At 34.7% G+C, this 23152-nt stretch overlaps 1 protein-coding gene across 2 annotated transcripts in view; it reads left to right on the forward strand.

The window, feature by feature from the left end:
* Positions 1 to 19990, forward strand: part of LOC107658266 (leukemia inhibitory factor receptor-like) — a 26038-nt gene extending 6048 nt beyond the window's left edge. The window contains exons 2-18 of one of the 2 annotated variants that reach the window (XM_016446757.1): positions 3739 to 3856; positions 4338 to 4480; positions 5871 to 6024; positions 6530 to 6802; positions 7845 to 7974; positions 8840 to 8973; positions 9102 to 9247; positions 12038 to 12191; positions 12425 to 12489; positions 12608 to 12827; positions 13711 to 13893; positions 14787 to 14888; positions 15813 to 15962; positions 16106 to 16243; positions 16452 to 16548; positions 18313 to 18379; positions 18497 to 19990. In XM_016446757.1, coding sequence (XP_016302243.1) covers positions 3790 to 3856; positions 4338 to 4480; positions 5871 to 6024; positions 6530 to 6802; positions 7845 to 7974; positions 8840 to 8973; positions 9102 to 9247; positions 12038 to 12191; positions 12425 to 12489; positions 12608 to 12827; positions 13711 to 13893; positions 14787 to 14888; positions 15813 to 15962; positions 16106 to 16243; positions 16452 to 16548; positions 18313 to 18379; positions 18497 to 19075 — 2802 coding nt within the window. In that variant the 5' untranslated portion in view covers positions 3739 to 3789 and the 3' untranslated portion in view covers positions 19076 to 19990. The remainder of the gene's footprint in view (positions 1 to 3738; positions 3857 to 4337; positions 4481 to 5870; positions 6025 to 6529; positions 6803 to 7844; positions 7975 to 8839; positions 8974 to 9101; positions 9248 to 12037; positions 12192 to 12424; positions 12490 to 12607; positions 12828 to 13710; positions 13894 to 14786; positions 14889 to 15812; positions 15963 to 16105; positions 16244 to 16451; positions 16549 to 18312; positions 18380 to 18496) is intronic. The other variant, XM_016446766.1, reaches the window with a different exon arrangement.
* The last annotated feature ends 3162 nt before the right edge of the window (positions 19991 to 23152 follow it).

The raw sequence follows: 23152 nt of genomic DNA on the forward strand, positions 1-23152 counted from the left end.
AAAAGGTCAGAAGCTATAGCTTACATGAATAAAAAAATTACAAACATGACACTTGTAAATTAAATAATTTTACATGTACTGATATATTCATTACAAATACCATTTATACTGTTTCTGATTAAATAAAGCAGTAATTTATGTCATAAAATCATGAGTATGTTTTGATTTAAAGGTCAGAAGCTATAGCTTACATGAACAAAAAAAATCACAAACATGACACTTAAGTTAAATAATTGTATATATACCTACTGATTTATTCGTTAATGTGTAATGTTATATATTTTTAAACAAATTATGAGCTCTAAAATATTTTCATAATTTTTACAACTCTTTTGCTTTAGACCATTTACAAATGTTATCATAAAATAAAATGTTAAGGTTACCACTGCATCTTTCTATCTTTCTGAAAAAAAAAATGCAGTGATTAACATATAGTTTATTTATAGTTATTATAATTATATATCGGCATCGGCTATTGGCCAAAATTAGTTGAAAATTATCGGCATATCGGATATCGTCAAAAATCCAATATCGTGCATCCCTAGTTATTTTGATTGATCAGATAACTTATCAAATAAACTATGAATGGCATGCTACCACCTGAAAACATATCTACACAAAAAAGAGCTTGTTTGATCAGATTTTCACTCCTAAAATTAAATTAGATTCATACTTATTTGTATAGCACGTTTCACAATACATATTTAAAACCGCTTCACAGATAATTAATGTTTCTACATACCCAAATCACAGATTCTACCCGACCCAAAAAGTTTAGGCATTCATCTAAAAAGCTCTAGGACCAGAGGAATATTAATAGGTAGCCAATGTAGAGATGAAAAAATTGAGGTGACATGATCATATTTTCTTGACCATATTTTCGTACTAACTCTAGCAGCTGCATTTTGGACTAACTGTAGCTTGTGTATTGAGAAAGCAGAATAGCCATCATCTAGTAGTGCATTACAATAATCCAGTCTAGAGGTCATGAATGCATGAACTAGCTTCTCTGCACCAGAAACCGGTAACGTTCCGTAGCTTGAGGTTACTAAGATGGAAGAAGTCTGTTTTGTAACATGTAAATTCATGATTTTCAAAAATCAAGTTGTTGAATGATAAACACTCCAGTCTTTGACTGTAGAGCAAGAAGTAACAGTACATACTTCTAGTTGCAAATTGTATTCTAAGAGCTTCTGTGTACAGGTTTTTGGTCCAATAAGTAATATCTCTGTCTTATCCAAATTTAATAGAAAATAATTGTCATCTAATCATTTATATCTTTAACACGTTCAGTTAACTGAAATAATTCAGAAATTTCATCTGGTCTTAATTAAATAGCCTATATAACTAAATATCATCTGCATAACAATGCTAACTAATACCATTTTTACTAATAATATTTTCAAGGGGATGCAATGAATGTATATTGAAAATAGCAGAGGGCCTAAGACAGATCCTTGTAGTACTCCATACTTTACTGGCGTTAACTTAACATAATTCTCTGTTTAAACAAAATTGTGACATTAGACGGGACAGGATATAAATCACCCAGTGCTTCCCACAGGTTTGAAATATAGTTGCAGTGGTAGTCGGGTGGAAAATCCTCTATACCCATGGCACAAAAATGGTATACATGTGACAAATTACAAATAATGTGTGATTTTTAACTATTTTTATTTATTGAAATCAATTTTAATTACATAGGCTACTATTACATTTAATTACATACTCATATCATGCATTGTAAATTACAAAATTACAGCATTTAAATGGTAGAGTTCTCCTTGCTTTGTCATATAGTTTCTCTCTCAGTGAACGGGACACAGATTTTACTGATACTAGTAAAATCTATATATTGAATAATGTCAAATAATGGTCTTTGATTTGCTTCCTGTGGGGAAGCATCCCAGCCAGAAATTACAGTAGTTTTCTATGAGTTAAATGGAAATGAAATAAAATACAATTTATTGTGTAACCACAATATCAATAATCCACCCCCCAAAAAAGGAAAAAACTTATTGTGTGACTTAATTATAAACAAACCCGAAATACACTGGGACTCTTATTTTGAAATGTCTATACTATTGCGGGCTGATCCTTCAGATGAGAGATAAAATATGCATTCTTACAACAGTCTAAAACATATTATATAAAGGTCATAAAGTAAACATTGTCATAATTCATCAACTCATAAGCAGAGTTCATAAGCAATCGCTTGGCATAAATGTGCGCTATTCATTGATTTGAGAATCACTTTGAAGCAGTCTGAAACCGTTCTCACGCACACAGAACGAGCAGATACGAAACGTGTAGGCGGAGGGGAGATTTTCCACTAGTTAATCGATCGCGGATGGTTTCATTATTTCGGGCAGATAAAAATAAAAGCAAACATGTTTCTCCAAATATACTTGGGTGGCCTTTAATATACCTGTGCGGCCCGGCCCACCCAAGTAAAGCCTGTCATCTTAATGCCTGTCCCAGAATACCAGTTTAATTTTGCTGTTGATCTAAGAGCATGTCATGGTAGAAATCTCAGTTAGGTGTTTTTGTCTTGATTTATGGTTGAAAAAACAGGTGAGGACTGGAGACCAGGTGTAAGGTGCAGTAAGAGATTTGTGAGAAGTACTGTTGATAATTGTGTGATATTAACGGTTTATAAATCAACACCTAAAAGACCATTTTGTAGGGACATTTACGTTCATGACCGGGAGGAGAGAAAGTGAACAAGCGGGAAAATCGTGTAAAGGCTGTAGAAAAAGAGACGTTACTAATAGAGATGCACCGATTGCAATTTTCTTGGCCGATTCCGATTTCCGATTTTTTGGAAGTGTGACCTGCCGATACCGAATTTTGCCAATTCCGATTTTCTTTCTAAGAACTATAATTGACAGCATATACAAACAAAAATCTATGCAAATTTCAATGCAAAAATTATTTACATAATAAAAGAAATTATTAAACATTACAATTCCCCCAATCTGGACTAAGTTACAGATTTTCTGTCACTTAAACAACTCCCAAAATAAAGTGCTCTGTGACTGGAAAGAGGAAGAAATAGTTAACTTAAAATGAGTTGCTGTATGTAACAAAACAGATGTCATTTCCCACTATGTTTATAAATTGTCATTTTTTCCCCCTAACCTTATTAAATGTTCATCAAAAATATCTTAATTTGTGTTCTGAAGATGAACGAAGCTTTTACTGGTTTGGAACGACATGAGGGAGAGTAATTAATGACAGAATTTTCATTTTTGGGTGAACTAACCCTTTAAGGTAAATCTAGAGGATAAGGAAAAAATATCTAAATTTAAGACTAAAAATAATATGAATGTTCAGATGGATTATGGTAGAGAATTTGGAAGGGAAAATGTGTTAATGGTCCTAAAAAACATAATGGTCCTAAAAACAGGCTTTGTTATCTCTATGCAGTAATTTTCTATTTAAATTTCTTTGGGTTTTGGAGTGAAATTGGACCACAGCATATTTTTGTGAGATTTATGCTAAACGTTTGTGCCATTAAAAATGTTTAGTGAAAAAAAATTAATTGAGAAAAAATACCGTTTCATCGGTATTTGCAAATTCAGTATCACAATTGCAAGGTATTATTGATTTTTGTTTCCAGATTATATTTAACTCTCCTGATGAGATATTTTTTACAAATATAAGAATTGACATAAATCTGATTTCCATCTTTAATCTTTAATTTCCATCTTTAATAGTTTTTGTGTTTTGTTGTAGGTCTAGGAGTTGTATTTGGCTCTTTCTGTAAGCGGTTCTGGATCGGTCAGTATGCAGGGCTGGGTGACTCTGGCTCTGTTGCTGAGCCTCGGTGTCAAACGCTCCCTCACACAGAACGGTGAGTGTCATCAAGATTGATCAAGACGTTTTTGAGAATTCTCACTCCAGGTTTAACATGGATTATGTGACATTAATGAAACGTGTCGTAACTCTGGTTTAATTTAGTGGTAGTCACCCACAATTAAATGTATTGATACACTTTATTCCATTCAAAAGTGTGGGGTCAAGTGAGTTTTTTTTTAATCAAAAATACAGCAATAGCAGTAATATTGTGAAATAATATTACAATTAACTGTTTTATAATAACTAATAATAGTAAGAACTGTAGTGCATGTACTGAAAGGAGCTATTCATCAAACTCTCTCAAACTTCTTGTTAGTTCCTCTGAAACCTTGCACCATCTGACCACCAGCCATCATAATTGATAGAATTTTGTACACTGTAAGGCTTACTTAATTCTTTACAAGTATATGCCAGGATTTAACAAATGAAATGAATCCTTTGGTCATGTCTCCTTATCTCTCCTTGTAATGTTACAGGTCTGGGTGAACCTCCTGTACCTCGTGGTTTAACCTCAAATCCTGATTTACCTGCACAGACTCTTTCTTTGAGATGGCAGAGTGACTCGTCGCTTTTTGACCTGGAGATTTTCCACACCGAGCTCATGAATGTGGTGCTGAATGTAAGCGCTCTTACATCTCTGCCTTTGTCATTTCAGCTGTTAATCTGTGTTGTGTTGAAATATGCATTTGGATGTGTGTCAAAAAGCACTGAACACTGGGAATCATTTCAGGAACATCCTATTACAATACGGTTCCACCTTCAATTCAATAACAAGAGATTAAATGCAAATACTCTGAAACCAGTTTCTCCGCTCAGTGTTTTCCTGTCTCGTATGAGTCACTGACTGTGACTTAAAGAGCTCAGACATACATGTTATGATAGCAGTAACACCCATATCTAACTTGTTTTGGAATTTTTTGGTCAATGTTAGTTTTTCCATTCTGCAAAGTCTCCTTTTCATATTGGGATGATTTATTATTGCATGTCGACCCTTAAAGGAATTGTCAGGGTTAAATGCAAATCTGTCGACATCATGTTGATTACCACAGAAAATAATGTCTGCTGGCCTTTTATTGTAATTGCATTACTGTTCCCTTTTAACTGAGGGATCGAGTCGATATGACTTCCTGTGGTAATCGACAACATGCCACAGACTGTTGATAGATCTAATGCAGAATATTCAGAAGTCATCATGAAATCAGTATGTGCACGTTATTCCAAATCTTTAATTTCAAAAGAAATAACTTGCTCCGCTTTTGAACCGACATTTCATCTAGGCTGGCAGGAAAACAATGTAAACCAATAGCCCAAATCAAGCTGTTTAGTCATAGTTTTAAGCTGCTGTTGTAGGTAATGTAGACTTTTAAAAATATATCTTCAATATTTAACACAGAAACTTAATGTAAAACAGTTTCCGGCAATAATAGCTGATAACGATTTAAAAAAAAAGAAGCATTTTGGGATATTTTGAGATGCTCACAAGAGCGAATTTGACTTTCAGTCTCTATGTCCTGGTCAGAAGAACTCACAAGCAGATCACCCACAATCCACTGCAAACTCGCATTCAACTCCAAAGATTGCAAAAGTACACTTTTTCAGCAGCCTTGATTCTGGAAGTATTTTTTAGTAATTTTTCCCATAGGGATTTTAAAAAGTCTGTTTTAAAATTATAAGCCATGGACCAAACCAGCCAGCTAAGAAGGTGCATTTGATTTGAAGCAATAAATTACTTGAAAATTGAACTAAAAGACAAAGTACAAAACTATGTACCGACCTACGCTTATCACTAAATATTGATATGGAAGTAAATTGGGTTGCGAATGCTGATGTGAAGAATCGATACAGCTGTTTGGTTTTCAGAATGTAGAGCTTCACGCTAGCAACACCAAAGCCGTGAGTTCGATTTCCAGGGCGTGCATGAACTGATAAAATGTGAGCGCAATGTAAGTCGCTCTGGATATAATCATCTGCCAGATGCATAAATGTCAATTTTCTCTTTTAATTTGTAGGAGACGGTGGCAGTTAAAGCAGATCCTGTGACAGGACTGCATAGTTGGACTTGGCACTCTCCGTTACCCTTGGAGTGCACTTCTCTTTCTGTGCACATCAGAGCACGAAACCAGCTGTCGGTCAGCCAGTGGAGCCCCCTTCAGACCATTCCAGGTACTCAAAACACTTCCGAAATGGTGCTGGTCTTGAAAGCTTTCTCAAAACCAGCCCACGAGCAAACATAGCACTTTGTGGCCCTTGTTTTGGGAACTTATTTTAGCATACAAAGCAATGTAATCCCGTCTTTATGTTTCTGTTGTGACAGTCAGAAGTGATTTAAATTTATAGTTTTATTTGTTCATTCATAAAAATGGCATTTAAAACCCTTTACTTCAGACAGACAGGGAAGCTAAAGTCGCTGGAGTAGATGTGCAGTGTGACAAAAATAGGAACTGGCCTTTAAATGCAGACACATCCGTTGATTATAATGGCAGCGATCTAATTTCGTACCATATAGGTTTCTTTTTACGTTTGGAGTTCTTGTTTTGAAAACTATACTTGGTAAGGACATAATCTGTTTCTTTGGATGCACTAGAAAATACTTCCTCTTCTAAGAAACATTTAAGTCATTATTTAAACCATACACTGAACTTGTGAAATCTCATCCTTTTGTCTCTAGGGTCGGATATTCCTGTGAAGTCCGAGTCTTATATGTTTCCCCAAGATAAAATGGTTCCTGTGGGCAGTAACATGAGCTTCTGCTGTATTGTTAAGGAGAAGGAAGATTTCAAAGAAATCATGTACGGGCGTCAGGAAATGAATGCCACACGATTGAGCAGAAGAACGTATGCCATCACAGTAACCAACCAGCCAGCATCTGGCAACACGGGCACCAACGTGATCTGCTTTTCCCAAAGATTGACCCTCACAGGAGCTGTGGTGTTTGTAGGCTGTGAGTTTAATTCTAATATACAAAAATATTACCATATAAAGACATTTTTATCATACATTTAATACATTTACATAGACTACCATTCAAAAGTTTGGGGTCAGTAAGATTAAAAAAAAAAAAAACAAGTAAATGTTCGCCAAGGCTGCTTTTATTTGATCAAAAATACAGTAAAAACAGTAATATTGTGAATTATTATTATTATAAAAATTTAAAATAACTGTTTTCTGATTGAATATATTTTAAAATGTAATTTATTCCTGTGATGCTAAACTGAATTTTCAGCATCATTACTCCACGTGTCACACGATCCTTCAGAATCACTCGAAGATGCTGATTTGGTGCTCACAAAACATTTCTGATTATTATGAATGTTGAAAACAGTTGTGCTGCTTAAATTTTTGTGGAAACTGTGAATAAATTTATTCAGGATTCTTTGATTAAATAAAAAGTTCAAAAGAACAGCATTTATTTGAAATAGAAGCTGTTTGTAACATTACAAATGTCTTTACTGTCACTTTTGATAAACAACAAAACAAAAAAATCTGAATAAAAGTATTAATTTTAATTTCTTTAAAAAAAAAAAAAAAACTGACCCCAATCTTTTGAACCTCAGTATGTATGTGTATATTTATTCAATTAATTAAAACAGTTTGTATATATGTAATGTATGTATATATAATTAATTCAAAGGAAAAATGCTATTTTTTAAATAATTGGACATATTATTTTTATATTCTGTTTCTTTTTTTCCACAAATTGAGTCCAAACATTGGGTCCTGTTTGCAATTTATAAAAAAAAGGCTATATGAATGAAAGTGGCTGTAGTTTTTCTACTAGGTATTTATCTTTAAAAGCAGTTTGCTAAAGTATTATGATATATAAGCTCAATAAACTTCAATCCAGCACTGTAAAATGCACATACGACTTCAGAAAGCAAGAAAATTTGAGTGTTCATTTTTATCATAATGACTGGCACTAGATGATTGCTGTGCAGTGTTAAAGAGCGACTTGCATGTGGCTTTGTTGTATGTAATTGCTGTAGATCCGCCGGGCGATGAGGGCTTGGTCTGCGAGACGCGGGACCTGGCATCCGCAGAATGTTCTTGGAAGAAAGGACGAGACACTCGCTTGAGAATGAAGCGCAGCCGCACTAAATACACCCTTAATGGAAGGCAAGAAACACACTACACAAGAACCACTGACCGCACACACTGTCCCATTTGGCTCTTGGTACCGTAATGTCCTCGGAACATAAAAAGATCCCCAAACAGCAAACCACATTAAATGAGATGGAAAAGGATACTTGTGTAATGCAGTGTGTATTTTTACTGCTAATCCAAGAATTCCATTAGTGTTCTAATTAAATTATTATACCTTTTTCTTTCTTGTGGTAAGATTATATCAATATCATAAATATCATTTTGTATATATGTATGTGTGTGTGTATGTTTTTTATTTAAATTAGAAACAATTAAGATATTAACTATTGCGATTATGGAGAAGTTAATATTAGATATTTAATAATTATTTATTATAATAATAATAAATACATATACTACCGGCTAGACCAGAAGCTTGGAATAATTACGATTTTTTTTTTCAAAATATTTTTAAAAGAAGTTTCTTAAACTCACCAAGGCTGCCATTTATTTGATCACAAATACAGTAAAACAGTAATATTGTGAAATATTATTGCAGTATCAAATAACAATTTTCTATTTGAATATATTTTGAAATGTAATTTATTCCTGTGATGCAAAGCTGAATTTTTAGCAGTCATTACTCCACGTCACATGATCCTTCAGAAATTATTCTAATATGCTGATCAAGGAACATGTCTTATAATTATCAATGTCGAAAACAGTTATACTGCTTCATATTTGTTATTAACTTGTGTCATGTATATGTTTACTGCTAATCCAAGAATCCCATTAATGTTTTGATGCAATTATCGTACCATTTCTTGAATGAATTCATGAATGTCTGAATATGATTAAATAATGAATATGATTTTATAAGCCATTTTTCTATCCACAGGGACTGTTTGGAGGCTAATGAAAAAAAGACATGGTGGTGTAGCTCGAAGGTCTGGGAGGAGAACTGGACTCTGGTGGCTCGAAATCCTCTTGGAACAGTCCAGCTTACTGACTCGGCCCAACTCACTGACCGCGGTACCGCATTTTCAATGCATCTTCCGTTTCAATGCATATACTGTATCTACATTATAAATAGAGTCAGAGCGAGTGTCTTAATATTCTCATGACTGAGAACTCTTGTGATGTTTTTGTCTCTCTTCCAGTACATCTGTTGGCTCCAGCGAATGTGACAGTGGTTGAAGTCAAGGCGTGGAGCGCCACACTGCAGTGGAGCTGGTCTGTGGCGGCGTATAAAAAGCTGGAGATGGTCTGCCAGCTGCGGCTCTTCACCCATGAACTTTCCAGCACAGTAAGTTCACTGCTCAACTTTCAGCTCCCAGAACCCTGTTTGTTTTTTGTGTGGTCTTGGAGTTAAAGGGATAGTTCACCCGAAAATGAAACTTCTAACATCATTTACTGACATTTACTCAGGAACAAAAATCAACAGAAAACAGCTTTTATGTGAAGATCTAGAGAGAATTAAGTGATCGTGACAAATCAAGACAGAAGATTGCATGATTCTTGTTCTCAGAAAACTCAAGAACAACATAAAAAGTGCCCAAAGTAATACAGTAGCTTTGTAAATTTTATTAATTCACTGAAAATCTTTCCCTCTGTCCCAGGTTGTGCACATGCATTTGAATACTGACTTAAATTTCTGTTTGTTCTTTACATAAACCTATTTTATGGCTTCAGAAAATGAAGCACAAATCTAGAAAAATTAAAACGGAAAATAGAATTTGGTGAAAAATTAAACAATATGAGAAAAAATAAAATGTATTTTATTAGGGCCCTAAAGGTGTCATTTTTATTAAACTTTTTATAAATTGTTACTCATCTATAGGTTTCATGATTTAAATTAATTAGGCATGCTTTTTGATTGCTAAAATTTATTTTAACCATCAAAGTGGAGTCCATAAAAAACAAAACAAAAAAAAAAAACGGAATTTGGAAAAAATAAAAATGAATTTGGGAAAAAATAAAACTGATTTCATAGGACCCAACATTATTCATGCGTGCTCTTTTTCAATATTTTTCTAATTACATTAATAGTTTCTTAAGTATTTTCCTAAGTATTAATTTTTATCAAATATCAAATTTAAAGATTTTAGTCATTTAAATTTATTTATTTGTTTGTTTATGTGTGTTTGTGAATTAATATTGTTACATTTTTGTATACAATTAATTTAATTGTTACTGTTTGCCAAGCCATTGCTTATATGGCATTAAAAGATAGATAGATAGATAGTAGGGGTGTAACGATTCATCGATATGGATCGATACATCGATACGATGTCTGACGATACGATGCATCGATGCCACACGTAAAATATCATTATCTGTAGTATAAATAGGCACCTTTATTTTGGCACTGTCCACATTTTCACATAATGTCCGTCTATGCATTACCGCCTATGCGTTCAGGTATCAGGACTCGATATAAGAACTGCCCGAAGCTGTTGAGCTCTCTTCCACTTTTTTGTGCATGGATGAATAAATACAGACAAAATTACATCAAAATGCGCGTTTTGGCGAATATCCTAGTAAACACAGTTGGTTAGGCATATGTCTTAACGTAAACCGTTGAGAAAGAAAAGGCATGTGTATCAGTATATTAAATCCGTGCTTTCGTTCTTAAAGTGAAAGTAAACTAATAATAAATCATCAAATCAGTTATTTTATATTTGGTTATTTCATTTCTGTAGCGTACCTGAACATTTCTTTTAGACTGAGCTGAAAAACCTGAAAAGCACTGTTTATTGAACTTGTGTCTTTGTTCTATTGTATTTATTTTCTGCTATTGCTTGTAGTTGTTCAACGGATCACAAATCTCACGGTTCGGATCACATTACGGTTTTTGACCCACGGATCGGATCATTTTTCGGATCAGCAAGAAAAGAAAAATATTTCAATTTAACTTGCTTTCCATTTACTACTTAAAGTGAAGTACTTCTTTGATACCACAGCAAATACTTCTAGATTAACTAAGAAAGTTTAAACATGATTAAAGAGACAAGAGAACAGCCAGTAAAAATAAGAACAAATACACAAATTACAAGCATAGATAAATACAACGAAGAGGATTCAGTTCGGTGTTCATGCGCCGTCTGAAACGCGTGTGCGTGCTTCATGTGCGTGTAGAGAACAGAACAGCGCGCAAGTAACTAATCGAGTTCCTTTTCGCCTTTTCTCTCTGGAATTGTTTAAAATTCGCTTGCTTGTGTAAATACGAACAAATGATAAACTTATACTCTATTATGTTATCTATTATGGTTAAATTTTGCAATTAATCCACGGATCACATGCGTGCCGAACCGTGGGGCTTGGTCCATACGGATCACGGATCAACTACGATCGGTTTAACCACTAATTGCTTGTAATTTGGTTATCTGTAGAAAAGATTTTAGCACTGAGCCCATAGCAGCCAGAATTGTTTATTTTCTTTATTATTTAAAAAAAAAAAAGTGTAGGCCTATTTTTTTAGTTGTGAATGTCCCAATTGAGGTACAGGATGTGAAAATTTCAGATAAATCGTTGTTATATATTTTGGTTGCATTTGTGAGTTAATAAAAATGTAGATGGTTGTTTAAAATAGGTATATAATATCATAATATCGATATATCGATCGATATACTCCTGAATCGCATCGTAGAATTTTTTGAGGTATCGGCAAATATCGTATCGCTGGGTATGAGAATTGATATCGTATCGTGAAGAACCATCTGATTTACACCCCTAATAGATAGATAGACAGATAGATAGATAGATAGATAGATAGATTTATTCAAAATTGCTGACTGTACAGGTTTGGAATAATATGAGAGATTAATAAATTATTACAATAATTTTGGGTACCTTGTCCTTTTACTGCAAAAAATATTTTCCCCATTCTTTTTTTTTTTTTTTGATGCACATTTCAAACTGTTCCTCAAGCCATCTTGAAAATGATGTTTTGTAATTCATTGCATTCATCAAAAAACATTTTAACCAATCAAAAACATCATATAACCTATTGAATGTAGGAAAACTATTATGTAATATATGGCTACTGATTTCTAAGGTGATCAGCTGATATTTATCTCTCTCTCTGTGTCTGTAGCGTAACTACGGTGGTCCAGGTTTATCTTCTGTGGTGCTGGAAGGTTTGTGGCCAGATTCGGACTACACTGTGACTTTACGCTGTGGCTCTAAGCACAGTTTCTGGAAGTGGGGTGATGAGAGCGGCCCCTACAGGATCCACACTAAAATGGACCGTGAGTGGTTAAATTAACTCGCAGAAAATTACACAATAAATCTAAATTAGTCAGTCTACTTTGTCTGTTACTTCACCACATACAACAGCTCCGATATTTACAGTTTAATCAAAGCTACTCCAATACATTAAGCTTGTGTCATTTCATAGCTTGCTATTCTACATCCTTTCCTCTTATTTTTATTTTTATTATATATGAACTTTATATAGATCTGTAACAAAGTATGTTTTCAGGTCCTGATGCTCTTGATGTCTGGATGTGGATGGACAGCAGTAACACAGGATGTGTTTTTTGGAAAGTAAGAACAGCTTTATGTTTGCCATCATCTAGGATAGGAAATGTGACTGATGCCGTAAAACTGAGTAACATGTTATTCTTCTAAGTAAACATGGTGCCATGTGCCTCGTTTCATTCAGCCTCTGTCTGTGAGAAAAAGTCATGGTGCGTTAGACGGCTACGAGGTTTCTCAGAGCTCAGCAGAGGAAGACGGCTGGACAACAGTTTCTCTTCCTCCTGGGAACTTTAGCTATCCCATCATCCTTAACAACAGTAGTGACATCACCGTTGCCGTGGCAGCGCGAAATCCAGCTGGTCTCTCTCAGCCTTCCACTGTGACCACACCAGCATACAGAGCAGGTACAGGGCGCATGGAACATTTCCTAGAACTAGACTATTAAAATGTTGTTTTGTGTGTTTTTGACGTTTTTATAGGTTATTATATTATATATATTATTATTATTTTTATTACATCGTTTATAAAGATTTTTTATAAACTTTATATAAATATAATTATATGCTAATATACTTATAAGTAGATTTAATATATTTATTATACTTCCATACATATACACACATACAGTGTGTGTGTGTATATATATGTATTGTGTGTTATTTTTTGTTGTTGTTATCATTATTAATAATTAAAACACCCATTATAAATTAATATATTTAAATGTATTTATATTTGTATATTCATATATTTTTAAGTAGTTTTAATAAGTAATTTTATTGTATGTATTGTATGTTTATATTATTATTAAATTGTTACACATGTTTAATTATGTAATAAAAATAATTATTATTGTTGTTTTTGTTGTTATTATTAAGAACCCATTTATTAAAAAACAAATAGAGCAGCTAAAGTTAATGCATTTTGAAGATAAATGTTTAGTGCCATTGGCATTAAAAATTGAACATGGCTATTTTGACATTAAAACTGTTTCACTTTATTCTGTGTGATTTCTGACTGGTCAGAATTGTCAAAACCTTTAAGTTACTTGAACAGTATTTCACCATCTAATGGCTGAATGTATAAATCTTAATGGCTATTTTATGTATAAATGAAATTTAAATAAGTAAATAACTGTTAATTAAGTTTTTTTTAGTGGAACTGTTGTACTGATCGTTATATATCGCAGTTAACTCTTTTAATCCATTGATAGCTGTAATAAACAACAAGGCAGCTAATTCAGACTAGTGTTAAACTCTGTGTTGTCAATGTGATTTTCCTTTCCTGTAGATTCCCAGCTGTCTGTGTCTGAGCTGCTCGGCACAAATGGATCATTTGTCCTCTCCTGGGAGCCTAATGTCAATGCGAGCAGCGGGTACGTGGTGGAGTGGTTCCCGACTGGCTGCAGTGGACTCTGCCCCGTTGACTGGAAGAAACTTCCAGAATCAGACAGCAGCTTCACAGTGAACTCAGGTGAGTCTTAAATTAATCTACAAGTGATTTATCTCTTGCACAAAAATATTTTATTTTAAAGGGGTCATATGATGCTTTTTTAAAGATCATTATTTTGTGTATTTGGTGTAACAGAATATGTTGACATGCTTTAATGTTCAAAAAACACATTATTTTTCAAATACTGTACACTATTGTAGGTCCTATATGCCCCGCCTCTCTCAAACACGTCGTTTTCTACAAAGTCCCTCCTTTGACAAGTGCAGTCTGCTCTGATTGGCCAGCTGACCCAGTGCATTGTGATTGGCCGAACACCGCAAGCACTCGTCGGAAATGTAACGCGGTTACTGAAACCACGCCTTCTTCCTTTGCGTGCACATTTGGCGCAGTATGCAAATATTCCCACATAGTGACGTAGATATGTGGGGGCGCGTTAGAACGAGCCGTTTTAGGGGGGTGTGGTTGACTCTTAACTTTTATAAAGTTCTTTTAGTGAATACAGTGATTCTTAAAAGTATTTGGACACTTAAAAATACCTGAATGCCATTGCATAGATAATAAAATACTAAAACGTCTGCACTCAAATGCTGCAAGATCTTTTCTCTACACTATCTTCGCTCTCCTTCATCATCTTCACTCACTGTTACTGAATCAGCAGGTGTTTTAATGGATCTCTGAAGTCAGTTCTTGTGCTTTCTTTAACATAAATGCCAGTTGTTTTAATAATTTGTCATCTGATGCAATGGTATTCATTTTTAAAATGTGTGACTTAAGTGTCCAAATACTTTTGGGGTTACTTTATAGCACACATAGTGGAAACCTACTGGAATTTGCGTCTCTTCATGCTTTGTTTACACCACGACTGCGTGTTTTCTCTGTGCACCTCACTGATTATCAGTCTCTGCTGATTTCAGACTCTCTGGTGGCAGGAGTGAGGTACACCGTATCCGTGTACTCTCTCTCTACCGGCGCTCCTTTGCTGCTGCAGAGATGGCAGGGATACTCGCAGGAAATGAGTAAGAGAACCATTGCTGTTCACCGCTCATAAGGCGCTTTCACACATACAGTAGGGCCTTTATCGTAAATTCCACAACATTTCTCGGCTTACAGGTCACTTGTCAACAGGACTTGCTGATAAAATATTAAATATTAAACATTTGCTTTGGCAAGTAAATGGTAGCTTTATTTAAAATGAACAGCTGTTGCTTATGTGAATAACATGGTCATGCATTTACTGGAAAAGTTAATCCAACGACTTAATCTAACTATGATTTTCTGATATAAATTACCATTTAAAATACAAAAAACTACAGAACTCCAGGTTTGGTGTGCTTGTTTGTAGGGCTGCATAATTTGGCAAAAAATTATATATGTAATTATATAGCAATATAATGACAACAATAATAATAATAATAATACTATATAATATAAAAGAGCCTGTCCCTTTCTTTTGATATAGTTTATAGTACTGTACATGTGGATGAACAAAAGCATGTTTTGTGCACATGTGCACAAAAAGGACACAATGAATAAAACAAACACTTTCTTTATATCCGCATGATGGTTGGTAAAGGGGAGCATTTGCTCAACTGCAGACAGTATTATTATTATTATTATTAATAAACAAAACAAGAAAGTATGAACATTTAGGTATTTATAGCTTAGGAGCAGAGGACATTTAATTTTAGAGAGCATTTTATTTTACTCAAATAATTAATAAGTAACCTGAGCATGCAATGTTTATTTTGTCAATTTATAAGAGTGCACTCACATATTTTGTGGATTAAAAACCACAAAACTCTGATTTTGATTTCATGATGTGAAATGACATAAACCACTTCTGTTGATTTTTGCATAGTCTCACAGTCTAGAATTTGTTTTTGATGGTTTGTATGTGAATCTGTTCCATGTGTCTCTCTCTTTGGCTGGATCTTCTGTAGTTCCTTCTCAGTCGGTTAGTGAGCTGTCACCCAATCAGACTGGCTCTGATGTGCTGCTGTCTTGGAGAGCCACCGATATGAAACAGCAGAGAGGCTTCATACGTGGATACACCATCTACCTGGCAAATGCTGCACATCTGGATCTCATTGGTAAGCACTTTCACACATAACAGAAATATGTGTGTCTGTATATATACATATATATACAATGTATATATAAGCAAATAATTGTAGTTATGTAAATCACATAGTTTATATATTGAAATAATAGTCTTGTGTGTTTGTGTTTCTAGCTAATATCACTGATCCTGAAGTGCAGTCGTACAGGGTGAAAGGTTTGTCTCTGAGCTCGTATAAGTTCGTAGTGAAGGCCTACACCTCAGCTGGGGAGGACGCGGGGGCCACTGTGGCCATTAAAATGGAGATGGACAGTAAGACTTCTTTTAACAATTCTGCCATTGACTATAGCCTTATATTTGATATTACTGTTACTTTGTAGGTGGATTTTTTTTTGTTTGTTTTTTTACTTTAAATAGAACAACTAGTGACTTTGTCTTTTCAGATTGCTTTGATATTGCGCACAACAAATGAGATTATGTAGGTAGTTCACCTAAACTTCTCCTTTCTCTGTTCATCCAGCAGCTGACATGCTGTTTGTTGGCATTCTTGTGCCGTTGGGAATCATGTTCTGCTGTCTCATCCTCATCAGCATCTGCTGCTACAAGAAGAGAGAGTGGTAGGACTTTATTAATGTACTTTAATAGCATTTCCATCAAGTTAAATAATTTAAAAAACCCACTAAATCAATGAAACCTAAATGGCTCACAGTATGACCTGCAACATCTGACAGTGTTCTTTCTGTCTTACTGATCTATTAATTATTAAAATTTGAATTTTTTAGTTTTATATTGTCTTTTAATTTTAAAGTTTGTCATTTTGTTGCGTTTTTTTCCCTAATGTTTAGTAGTTTAAGTTTTTTACATTTGTCTATCAGTTTTTATTTCAGTTTTAGTATTTGTAGTACTTCCGTTTTTATTTTATTCTTCGTATTTTTGTATTTTGCATTTTCAATTTTATTTTAACATTTTTTGTTGGAAGATTTTATGACTTTTTTTTAATGTCTATTTAATTTTTATTAGTGGTGTCAATCAATTAAAAGAAAATGAAATCGTGATTAATCCCACCTAACATTAAAGTTTTTAATTATACTTTTATATTGCAATAATTTCACATTCAATCTTCAAATTAATGTAGAAACAACATAAAGATAGTATATTTTTAATATTTGTTTAATGGCATCTTTTTTATGACTGAAGGCGAGTACCACTGATACCAATACTACTGATGTCTCTAGGAAATTGTTTTTTTCCCCCCTAATATTTTACCATTGACTATAGCCATTCAACATTACAGTATAAATGAGAGCTATCAATTTGAACATTTATTAGACTTTAAAAAAATAACTTCTAATTTAAGTGCACTTAAAACAATCTTCACATAAAACTTTAGCTTATTTTGGCTGCTGCTGCTGAACATGACGCAGATCTGACACGCATCGTATTACTTTTTCAGAGCAGATGAGTTGAATGGGGTGTGTTTGATGAGAGAGACAGTGCTGCTGCTCCAGGACAGTTTTCAGAGACATTTTCTTAAATGTGATTCATATATAACAAATACTTACATGCACAGTTTTGGTAACTTCATGACTTAACTGACGACATATCTACGACATTGCATGCTTTACGAGCACAAGCATGTGTTACGAGCACAGTATAACAGTTGACAGGACAGGAAAATAGTTTTTTAACTGACATACAGCCTGACAACATCTCATCTGTCCGCAGTTCTACTGAAGCTCCTCATCACCTGTACCTTTTAATTTTGCGCTGGTTTGACTAGTGCCTGGCGCTGAGGTGAAGTTGGAGCGCGCGTCTGAAAAAATGAATCACCTGCGTTAATGCATTAATTTTGACAGCACTAGTTTTTTTTTCAGTTTTAGTAATTTTAGTACTTCAAAAACTACTACTTTTAAAATGAGAAGTGTTGCCTTGGCAACTAACTGAAATGAAATACATTTTTTTTCTCTCTACAGTACTTGTGCTACAACAGACTGTATTCTTTCAGTCTTACTGATCCACATAAATCAGTTTTATTTTTAGTATCATTAATATACTGATGTAGTGTTTATTCATATTTTGAATTATTATTTTCCACTTTTATTTAAATTTTACTAATTTAGATTTTTTTAAATTAACTTTAGTCTGTTTTTATGTCAGTTTTAGTTTTATTAATTTTAGTACTTCAACTTAAACTGAAAGAAAATTAGGTTTAAATAAAAACTGAAATAAATGTATATTTTATTTCAATTAACTTACATTTTAAAACTTAAAATTTTTTTTCGTTTTTAGTTAACATACAACACATACAATGTAACAACACTGGTGTAAATCAGTTATTAATGTGTTGCCTTGATGGTTTTGTATTATTTATCTAATTCCAGGGTAAAGAAAGCTTTCTATCCTGAAATCCCTGGACCTAAAGTACCTGGAGACTGGTCCTCCCCACAGGTAAAGCTTTTCTTGAGTAGTGGTTGCTAAGACAGGAATCACCATTGCTATTGCTAACAACTTAGTGCTACGAACATAAATGATTCCTCAAATTGCATTGCTCTTGTTCGTGTTTAGGGTCCTCTGGATGTGAAGCCCTCTCCTCACAGTCTGGTCCACATTGTGGAGAGTCCGGAGTGGGATTTCACTAAGGAAGGTCTGTTCCCAGTACCAGAGGAAGAGGAGGAGTCTGAGAACGACAACATCGAGGTGGACACTGACTCGGATGAACCGGCCCTGCTGAGATACTACAACCAGGTGGTCGGTGACGGCTCACACAGTAACCAGGTCTCGGACTCCTCCGGTTCCTCGACTGCCTCGGTGGGCTCCACGCAGACTGAAATCACCTACGCTGGCATCCAGAGCCCCACCTCCTCGCAGGGTGTGTGCGGTGGCGGAAGTTACAGGCCTCAAATGCAGTCCGTCGCGGGTCCCAAAATCGAATTCGAGGCCGACTTCCAAGACGATGGCTTGAATACAGGCTACAAACCCCAGGGTTCCTGGCAGCTGGATTCTCCAGAGGCGGAAAACTTGAGCGGTTCGCTTGGCAGCCCTACATCGGTCACATCATCCCAGTTCCTCATCCCAGAATGCTCTGAAGAGAAACCACAGCCTCCAAACACCTGGTTCCACAATCTTCTCTCTGGAAAATCCTGAGAACGCACTAGCTTTTGTTTTTCACGTTCGTTTGTGCCGTTCACCTTTACGAGGATGTTTTTCGGTTCGTTTTAGGGTTTGTGCCCTTACTGGAAATCGCTCATATTTACGTAACCAACATCACTACTGTTTCTCAAGGACTTGTGATACTGACCAGAGAGGTAAAGTACTACTGAAGAGCTGAAGATGGCTGTATCTTCATGCGCTCGCTCGGGGCAGTATGACGTTTTGCCTAGGGAACGTCGCTTCTATTCATACGACAGTGTTCGTGCCTCTTTCTTGCAGTGTTATTGGAGTGATCGCAGTAAATCTACATCCTTGCAGCATTATATTGTGCGTAACATTTCATAGCTCTTTTTTTCAGAACAGTTTTGTAGCAGTCGGACGTAGGAGGTCCGAAAAGCAGCCCAAGTTCAGCAGGTTTGCACACATTTCTTTGCCGGTAAAACATGTTGATTTGCATTTCAAAAGTTCAAAACCAGTGCATTTAAGGCTTGTTCTCAAAACTGCATCGCTTTCAGTTGATTTAAAAAATTGTATGTAGCTTCATGCAACTTTTTCTCGAGTCTTGATGTCTGTAAGCAGACACGTGTTGAATAAGCTGACCGAACAAAGGAAAATGGGAGAAACTTGCATCTCTGTTTTTTCTTAAACTGTTTCCCTGATTAAGGAGACAGCTGTTGAAGTGTTTTCATGATCTTACATTGTCAGCTTAATCTCTGTAAGATGCATGTAAACACACTGTTACTGTTAAAGATGTCATGCAGCTAGCTAGTTGTGTGCATTTTTGATTAGTGGTTGACGCTCAGTCAGCATAACTGAACATCATGAGCTCAGTCAGCAGAAAATGACCTTCTCTGCTAGGGCTGCACGAGTTTCGGAATAAAATCAAATTGCGATTTTTTTTTAATTTTTTTTTTTATTTTTTCTCTTTTCTTTTTTTTTTCCCCTCTTCCTTTCACTCCCTCTCTTTCTTTCTCTCTCTCTCTGTTACAAAAAATTGTGAGTGTGAGATTTTTTTTTTTTTTTTTTTAAATCTCCCAGGTTTGCTATGCTTGTTTGTTGGGCTGCACAATTTTGCAAAAAATTGTAATTATATAGAAATATGACTAATAATATTTGTGTTTAATTATAACTATTATTACTAGTATTACTACTGCTACTACTACTACTAAATAAAATATGAAAGAAAATAAGAAATATTACTAGTGTAATATTTCACTGTAAAAGAAATTAAGAAAAAATATATAGCAATATGACTAATAACATTTGTTTAAAAATAATTATAATTATTACTACTACTGCTGCTACTCCTACTAAATAAAATATTAAAGAAAATATGAAATATTACTATTGTAATATTTCACTAAAAGAAATGAAGAAAAATAATACCATATTTTTGCAGTACAATTTTTACAATACTAACTTTTGTCTAAATTTCTTAATTTTTTTAACGTTAAACCATCAAGCTTTTCTTTTCGTGGAAAACCATTAAAACTTCTGTTTTGTTGACAAGCAGCCTTTTCATTTAAAATTTTTTTTTTTTTTCGATTAGTCGTGTAGCCCTACAACATTTTTTCTAACAAAAGATCTCTGCTGTTGGTCTAATAATCCAGGTTGTAGGATATTGGAATAATCTTTCTACTCTCTTCGTTTTTGCTTTCCAAAGGTCAGTAACATTTAATGAATTTGGCATTATCCGTACAACATGTGAAGCACCTTTTACTTTTATGAATGTGTCTTTGTATTTCACACCTGAAAGTCCTTCAGATGAATATGGCACTCTCACGTCATAATGCTCCCTGTATAAACTCAACTATGTATCTAATCATAGATGCATCTGTCCAGGATGATATGTCTTGTGTCCAAGAGATTGTCATGGTTTTAAAATGACCACAGTGCCTCGGGAGCTCAAAGAACAGCACCTTCTTTCAGAGCAGTTTCCTTGTCATTTGCATTATGGGCCCACATGGACCACAGGGTAAATTACTTTAACTGGCCTTACCGACAGCAGAGGAGCCTGCTTTAGATTGGACTTTATCAATCTATATGAGAGCTATGTATCTAATGTTACTGTGAAGGCCTTTTTTCTGTGCACTGTGCATATCGCTAGTCCTCCAAAACCTTGTGCAAAAGTCGACATGAAATCAAAAGCGACCCTATTTACTTTATTAAATCGCATTGTTGGTGCTGTTGTGACATTTTGTTCCAATTTTAATAAGAAACTAAACGGCTAGATTGCAACCTGTTCTTGCCAAACAGTAGCTTGTTTATTTTCCAGTTTTCACCATCCAATCCATCTTTGATGGATAAAATCAAGCCCCACCCCACATTTTATTTGTGTTCAATATCTTGTTTCACTGTGAAATGTCATAGTGTGGAAGTAAAATGGGTCGCAACGCAATTTCACGTCGACTTTGAAGAGCATCAGATAGCAGTCATTAAACTCCTAATGTGGTGTGTGATTGAAAGGGCATTAGATGAACATTAAGAGCGAGGTTGTGAAGAAATATGAGATGGGTCAGCATCTACTGTTGCTTAAGCTTTAAACACTACTGTGAAAGATTTTATTTTGTTGGAATAATTAGTCACTAATATGTCATTTTTTTTCAGTTATATGTAGAGATCTTTTAAAGAAGCCTACTAATGTTTATTTTTTTATTTGCTTTTATGAATGTATAATACACAAATGTCAATGAGTATACAATGTTTTAGTTTTTTAACTGTTGGAAGAATATGCTTCGAAAGCCTTAGCTGTGCATTTTGTAGCCAAGATGAGCATGTTATTAGGAGTAAAAATGTCAAATGAACCAATGTTATAGGCTGTCTCAGTAAAGTAGTCCTAATCTGATATATATATATAATCTAAATCAGATTTGAGCATTCAAGATGAGAGATCAGTAGGACGTCACACTACATGTATGAGGCGTTAATGTAAATATGTTAACACTGATGTAAATAGTTTCTTTTCTCTTGAGCATGAAGATCATCAGATGGGAATATTGCACCCAAGTTAATATTACAATATTGCATGACAGATTCCACATTCAGTGTTCAGAGAGAGGAAGAGATGAGCTATGAATGAGGAATATGAAATAATTCAATATAACGCTATATGAGTGTGTGTAAACACGTGTAAGAAAAAAACTAGATGTATCTGGGCTCCTATTACTCTACTGCTAATACACTAACAGAATATCAACCAGTCTGTATTATTATAGACAATAAATCCAGATAAAATAAATCCGATGTGTTTTTCTGTGATTATTTTGCCTTTGGACATTGCGTTGCATATTATTGCTTTTGTAAAAGCATTGAGAAATCTGTATGCAATAAAAAGTGCAGGAATATTTGCTTTGTCAGTAATTCCCCTGGTAGTGATTTTCTGAACCTCTAAACTCCGCTTTACCCTTATTCCAGTCTAAAATGGCGCAGAACGTTGTTTTGTGCAGAGAGAGCTTTTGTTTCCTCCAGACAGGATGGCAGCAGTGCTCGTAAAGGAACATCTGATGTCGGTCAGTTGTCCTCATTTTCACCTCTATAAACCCACCACAACTTTCACCCTTCTCTTCTTATACTGGGGCTCTATCCTAACGCTTTAAGTCAAGTCAAGTCACCTTTATTTATATAGCGCTTTTAACAATACAGATTGTGTCAAAGCAACTGAACAGCATTAATTAGGAAAATAGTGTCAATAATGCAAAATGACAATAGTAAACACTCATTTTCAGTTAAAGGCAGTTCATCATTGAATTCAGTGATGTCATCGTCCAGCTCAGTTCAGTTTAAATAGTCTCTGTGCAATCAAATCAACGATATCGCTGGAAATGAAGTGTCCCCAACTAAGCAAGCCAGAGGCGACAGCGGCAAGGAACCAAAACTCCATCGGTGACCGAATGGAGAAAAAACCTTGGGAGAAGCTAATGCACTTCCATTAATGCCAACAACGTTTTCTAGTCTATAGAAAAGAATGTTGTGGTCAATAGTGTCAAATGCAGCGCTTAGATCCAATAGCACTAATAGAGAGATACAACCACAATCAGATGATAAGAGCAGGTCATTTGTAACTCTAATGCT

Source organism: Sinocyclocheilus anshuiensis, unplaced genomic scaffold (genome assembly GCF_001515605.1).
Source record: "Sinocyclocheilus anshuiensis isolate Anshui unplaced genomic scaffold, SAMN03320099.WGS_v1.1 scaffold137, whole genome shotgun sequence".
Taxonomy (NCBI): Eukaryota; Metazoa; Chordata; class Actinopteri; order Cypriniformes; family Cyprinidae; genus Sinocyclocheilus; species Sinocyclocheilus anshuiensis.